A 6,977-nucleotide genomic window follows, 5' to 3' on the forward strand; every position below is an offset into this window, starting at 1 on the left:
TTCTTTCTTTCATTTTCCTAACAATGGCCAGTGATCCATTGTAATGTAATCCTGGGTTGCTTTTTCGGCCTGGGTTGGAGACAATGTACTAGAATTCGTGTGCACCCTGGAAGCTAAGATGGCCTCTCTGTCATCTGTTGCACAGGGTACCTTGCCGTAGCAGCAGTTAGAAGAGAAGATGTTGGCTTCACCTGGAGCTCTCTGAGAGGCAAGAAGTCTTGCCACACCGCTGTGGATAGGACCGCAGGCTGGAACATCCCCATGGGCTTGCTTGTTAACCAGTCCGGATCCTGCAGACTTAGTAAGCATATATGGGAAGGTCTCGTGGGATGGCCATCCTGGGCCTGGGAGTGAGCACTTGAGGCTGTGGAACCTTAGGGAAGGGGGAGGGTAAGAGGGTGGCTGACTGCCTGGAGCTTGTAGGCCTAGTTTAGAACAACTAGGTTCTCCTTCTGGTCACCTCACGGAACCATGGATGCACAAGATGTTTTGTACAAAACACTTTCTAAGCTTTCACCCCACACCTTTGGAGATCCAGATTGCAATATCACTTAATTAAAGCATTAAGATATGCTCGACCTTATGAGTTAGCAGCCAGTTGAATTGGAAACAATTGGATGTATTTTTTTATAATCGTAAATCTGGTAAGACAGCTTGGGTTTCTAATATAGGCAAGAATGCAATAAAGCAGGCATTTTAAAATATTTTCATGTGTATAAAAAACTGATACCTGGACTGGAGAGATGGCTCAGAGGTTAAGAGCACTGACTGCTCTTCCAGAGGTCCTGAGTTCAATTCCCAGCAACCACAATGGTGGCTCACAAACATCTGATAGAATCTGATACCCTCTTTGGTATGTCTGAAGAGAGTGACAGTGTACTCACATACATAAAATAAATCTTAAAAAAAAAAAAAACCCTGATACATTTTAAGAATGTTTCCAGAGAGTTGGTACCCAGCACTCCTGAACATATATCATTATACCTACCATGGGTGTACCAGCCGCAGGGATATAACAGCCATCAGTCACCTTCTTTCTATTGAGAAGCCTGGGTTTCTATTTCTGATTTTAAAAAATAAAAAGAAGTCAGGTTGTGGAACAAGAGGCCCGTCTGTGCGGTGCAGCCTTCCCAGGCAACAGCCGGGTATCATGTCCATCCCTACAGTCTGAGGCCTTTCTGATTTCCAGTGGGCCTTTGGTTGGTGGTGGAATGTCATTCTGGGGTGACAAGTGTCCTGTCTGTGCTGTCGATATACTAAGTTGACATCATGCTATGCCATCTGCTGGGTAAAGACTTTGTGTCAACTGTGGTCTGAAGCACTAATTTAACCTTCTTCCCTCTGTCTAGATGAATTCTTTAGCCAAAGCTGCGCCCCTGGGGCTGACCCCAAATCCAATCTCTGTGCCCTGTGTATTGGTGACGAGAAGGGTGAGAATAAGTGTGCCCCCAACAGCAAAGAGAGGTACCAAGGCTACACGGGGGCCTTAAGGTGAGTCTCGAGCAGAGAGCCAGCAGCTCAGGGCCTCAGCCCTCATTCTCAACAAGTGACACTGTGGTTGGGGTGGGGCGCTGTCATAAAAGAGTAAAGGATCAAAGGGCAGCCAAGCAAGAGCCTCCTATGGTGCCCAACACCCCCAGAGAGTGGAGGTTGGACGGCAGGGTCACAGGACAGCAGGGTCACAGGACGGCAGGGTCACAGGACGGCAGGGTCACAGGACGGCAGGGTCACAGGGCTGCGGGGCTCAGCTTTATCGCCCTCAAAGTCAATGGGTAGAGAGCGTTTCAGTGAATTTCAGAGAGTTCTAGTGACCACCACCCTTCCTTCTCCTTCACTCAGATCACCATCACCATTATATCTTATGCTTTTAGTTTTCTCTTGATTTTAGCCTTGACGGGGCTGGAGAGATGGTTCAGCAGCTGAGTGCTGGCTGTTACATCCAGAAGTGAGCTCAGTTTCCAGGATCCCTATCGGGTTCAGGGGATTCAGTGTCCTCTTAGGTCCGGAGTACCCACATGTGCACATATGTGCACACACACACACACACACACACATGAATAATAACAGGTCTTTTTTAAAAAAAGAAGTGACAAAGAGAAGGCTACATGACAGTATGATTAGCTTTCAGATTCCACACCTTCTCAGGGCTGCATGGGTCACAATGACTGTACAGCCCACATTTACTTGGGCGTTGCTTCTCACGGCACTGTGTAGGGCGTGAGGCCCATGTGTAGGGCGTGAGGCCCATGTGTAGGGCGTGAGGCCCATGTGTAGGGCGTGAGGCCCATGTGTAGGGCGTGAGGCCCATGTGGAGGCTCCTTTCTCCATCCTTCCTTTAACACCAGATGTTGTCCCAGATCCTCAGGTGACAACAGTCGAAGGGAACTTTGGGCTTTTAAATAAAGTTCAAGCATTTCGCTCCTGTAAAACAATGACTTTCTTTTGTTGCTATATCTGAATGATTTGTAAATGTTGATTTTTTTTTTAAGTGTACAAAACACGTCCTTAAGGATTAGCAAATAGAAAACCTGCAGCAAAATTCACTCTTTAAATAAATAAGTTTGGTAAGAACCCAAGGGATCTGTTTTGCCCAGACTTGCAGCACGGTATTCTCTCTCTGGAAATATCTGCACATCCTTGTTCCTGTTTACAGTACAAGTTTTGTCTTCTGCTCAGTTCTATCTAGAATCTAGCCTGGGGGCTATATCACAGTAATCCAAAGCTGGGGCCAAGAGTCTCGCCTTTCTCTTACAACATTATCTAACACTCACTTAGGTTAGCATACAACAACGTTATCTAACACTCACTTAGGTTAGCATACAACAACGTTATCTAACACTCACTTAGGTTAGCATACAGCATGCTGGGTGTCATCACGGTGTCTCCAGATACAGGTGACATTAAGTTTGCTTCGCGTTTGCTCCCCTGCACTCTGTCACTTGCCTCCTTCCTCCCCAGCTCATCCCTATTACATGCGTTCTCTACTCTCTCTAGTTCCCAGATTCCTTAAGATCTCTCCCTTCCAGGGATTGAGAGATGGCTCAGCAGTTAAGAGCCCTGGCTGCTCTTGCAGAGGACCCAGGCTTGGTTCTCTGCATCCACATGGTGGCTCAAAAGCATTCCTCTGGCTTCAGCAGGCACCAGGCATTCATATGGCATGCAGACATTAAGGAAACATCCATACACATAAAATAAAAATAAATACTTTAAAAAATGTTCTCTTCCTTCCCTCTCATAGTCCTCATTCTCCTTTTCTCACACACATGCATACACACACATACACACACATACATGCATATATACACACATACATATACAAACATGCACACACACATGCACACACACATACATATACACACATGCACACACATACACACACAATACACATACACACATATGTACATATACACACATACACACATATACATATATACACTTATACACATACACACATATACACACATGTACACATATACACATGCATACACATACACACATATACACACATACACATATATACACATACACACATATACACACATACATATACACATATACACACATATACACACATACACATATGGACACATACACACACATACACACACACACACACACACACACACTTTTACATTATGGCTCCACGTGCGAAAGAAAACGTGTACTATTTGTCTGAGTCAGGCTTATGAACATAATAATCTCCAGTTTCACCCACTTTCTACAGACATAATGGTTTCCTTTTTCTTTAAACTCCCATTGTGAATTCGTAGCACATTTTTCTACTTATCCATCTGTTGATGGACATCTTGGCTTCCATTCGTTGGCTATGGTGAATAGAGCTTCTATAAACACGGATATGCAAATACCTCTGTGGTAGCACACAGAGTTCTTAGAGCATATACCCAGGTGTGTATAGCTGGGCCAGGTGATAGTTTTTGTCTCAGGTTCTTAAGAAACGTCCACAGAGGCTACACAAGTTTCATTCTTGTATTTAGAACTACACACAAATATTATTGGTTCTTAACTTTTTCAAGTTTCACGTCTTTTTTCTGACTTCCTGTTAGGGTACAAACCCTAGCCTCTCACACTGCCCCTGTCCTTCCAAACCTCAACCACAAACTTGCCTTTTTCTGACACCTGCTTTCGTCTTAGTGATGCTTGGGTTGCTATGGCCACTCCAGCATCATTCTCATACCAAGGATGTGACACAAGAGTGTGTGTCCCTACCAGGCATGGAGATGCCTAGAATTGGAACTCACTTCCTCAGGCTTTGAGGCAAGAGCATCTACACACAGAGCCACCTCCTCATCTACACACAGAGCCACCTCCTCAGCCCTGTTTTGATTCCTAACTGTTCTGGAGCCTCATTTCTCTATGTGAGACCTCTCTGCTTTGTTAGAGTGGGCAGTTGGCAGGCATGGCTACAAGTTATTCAGTTTGGGGAAATTGTTATTTTGTTGACACTTTCTATGCTCTTGTGTTTTAAGCCCCAGACTCTTGCCAGTTGCAATCTGAGTTCTTAATATCCATTAGTCATATTTTCCCTTCTAGTTTCTACAAAATTTGCTTGGTTGAATCTTTTAATCTTGTGTCATTTTAGAGCATTTTTATAGTGAGGTCTATTTTTATTTTCTTTTAAAAATGTATTTATTTATTTTATATGTGTTTTGCTTGAATGTATGTATGTCTGCGTACTACCTACATGCCTGGTGCCCTCAGAGTCAAGAAGAGGGAGTCAGATCCCCTGAATCTTGGGAATACGGTTCTTTTGGTATCACTTTTCAGGCTCTTCCTTCCGGTATCTGATGGCCTCTGCCCGTTTGGCACTGAGGTGGGTGGGCGCCGCAGCTGACTCTCAGCTCTCTGTCAGTTTTCCAGTGTGAGGCGCTGGGCCCTGCTGTAGTGATTTTGGTTTATGCCATTTGTCACGAGCATCCTAATATCAGGGTCTATGATGTTTTCTTGGAGTTATCAGATTCTCTTGATGAAGAGTCTCACTGCTCGCTTCTTGGGAGGGATAGCCCTAATAGCCAGTCTGGGTGGTGCGTAGGGATTGACTTCATCTTCTAGGACAGACTTTTCAGTTTACTCCTTTATGGATGGAGATTGGGGGTGAGGAATGTTGAGATAGGTGTAACCCGGCAGCCCAGGCTTGCTTCACACTCACAGCAATCCTCTTGTCTCAGCTTCCAGAGTACTGGGCTCATTAGCCACTGTACCCTGCTCACTTTCCATTTTCTGGGTTGTGTCTCTGCCTTCCACTGGATTTGTTTCCCTATACTGTGCTATGTTAAGATTAAACCTCCCAAATGTTGGGGTGAGAGTTGCTGCATGGGATGTGAGGGCACCTGCATTAAACTCTGTTTTCAGCCATTCTCAGCAATGCCTTATATTTCCAGTAACTGAGTCTTTCTGGCTTCCTGTTGTTGCACATCAACTTTTGTCTGAGCTGCTACCACCCCGCCTTCTGTTACAGCTTTCCTCCTTCAGTTAGGCCAGGACTGCTCAGCCATTGTCTTTCCAGATTCCGAAGGGTGTCTTCATTACCTTCTCTTTCTCTTTTATAAGTTTATGGGTTAAAAAGAGAGAAATCTCGGGGCTGGGGAGATGGCTCAGTGGTTTAGAGTACTGACTGCTCTTCCAGAGGTCCTGAGTTCAATTCCCAGCAACCACATGGTGGCTCACAACCACCTGTAATATGATCTGATGCCCTCTTATGATATGTCTGAAGATAGCTACAGTGTACTCATATACATAAAATAAATAAATCTTGAGAGAGAGAGAGAGAGAGAGAGAGAGAGAGAGAGAGAGAGAGAGGTCTCATGGTGTCATCTCACTGGGGGTTAGAGGAGAGAAGATACCCAGATGCTTGCAATCTGCTGTATTAAATCTTAAAGTACTGGAAACAGTTTCAACTTTTGTATATTTACTTTTATGGTTTAGTTTTTGGAATGCATGTCCCAAATATTTATGAGAGTTCTAATGGTTTTTCCCTTGTGGTGTATTTATTTTGGGAAATATTTTAGGTGTCTGGCTGAGAAGGCAGGAAATGTTGCATTTTTGAAGGACTCCACTGTCTTGCAGAATACTGACGGTATGTGAAGCTGTTCACTTCCTCCTGCAGAGCAGTCTTTAGCGCCCTTAACATACCCTCAGTTCTGGGTTTGTATTTGGAAAGATAGTATAAATATTTCAGACTTTTGACTGAAAGAATTCCAAAATCTTTTAGATCTGTCTGTCTGTCTGTCTGTCTGCCTGCCTGCCTGCCTACCTACCTACCTACCTAACTAACTAACTAACTAACTAACTAACTCAACCTTGAACTTACTATGTGCCTCACATAGGCCTTGAGCTCATGGAATTCTTTCTGCCTTGGCAAAAAGAGTTCTGGAAATTATAGGCATGAACCACTCCAGCTGACCAGTCTGTAGTGTTGAAGGCAGCATAGGAACATCTGTAGTGTCACAGTGGTTTTGAAGCAATTCACACACACACACACACACACACATACACACATTCACATAGACATACACACTTACATGCATATATACACAAACATACATATATGCATATACACATTCATGCAGATGTGCATACACATATACATAAATAATACATACATACACGAGTATATACATGAGTATATACACATGAGCATATACATGTATATGTATGTAATACATAAATTCACACATATACATTCACTCAGGCACACACACACACACACACACACACACACACACGGGTCGTAGTAGGTAGCAGATGCATGAATGAAGAAACTCATGGACTGTCTGTACCAGACGAAACAAGAACAGACAGTAATAATAACTGAAGGCATGCAAATAAGACTTCCTCTTGGAAATGGAATAGAGGCCTTTCTTCATCTCCATATAAAACCTTGGTCCAGAAACTCCTCGAGAGTCAGTGAGTAAAAGTCCCCACGAACAAGTAGCTTGTGAAGAAAACATAGCAGCCAG

The 6,977-nt window shown here is 43.9% G+C and overlaps 1 protein-coding gene across 1 annotated transcript in view; it reads left to right on the forward strand.

Moving 5' to 3' along the window:
• Ltf (lactotransferrin) overlaps positions 1 to 6,977 on the forward strand; it is a 24,334-nt gene that overhangs the window by 11,875 nt on the left and 5,482 nt on the right. Inside the window, exons 12-14 of the mRNA XM_031343461.1 lie at positions 146 to 301; positions 1,350 to 1,491; positions 6,027 to 6,094. Coding sequence (XP_031199321.1) covers positions 146 to 301; positions 1,350 to 1,491; positions 6,027 to 6,094 — 366 coding nt within the window. The remainder of the gene's footprint in view (positions 1 to 145; positions 302 to 1,349; positions 1,492 to 6,026; positions 6,095 to 6,977) is intronic.

This window comes from Mastomys coucha, unplaced genomic scaffold (assembly GCF_008632895.1).
Source record: "Mastomys coucha isolate ucsf_1 unplaced genomic scaffold, UCSF_Mcou_1 pScaffold23, whole genome shotgun sequence".
Taxonomy (NCBI): domain Eukaryota; kingdom Metazoa; phylum Chordata; class Mammalia; order Rodentia; family Muridae; genus Mastomys; species Mastomys coucha.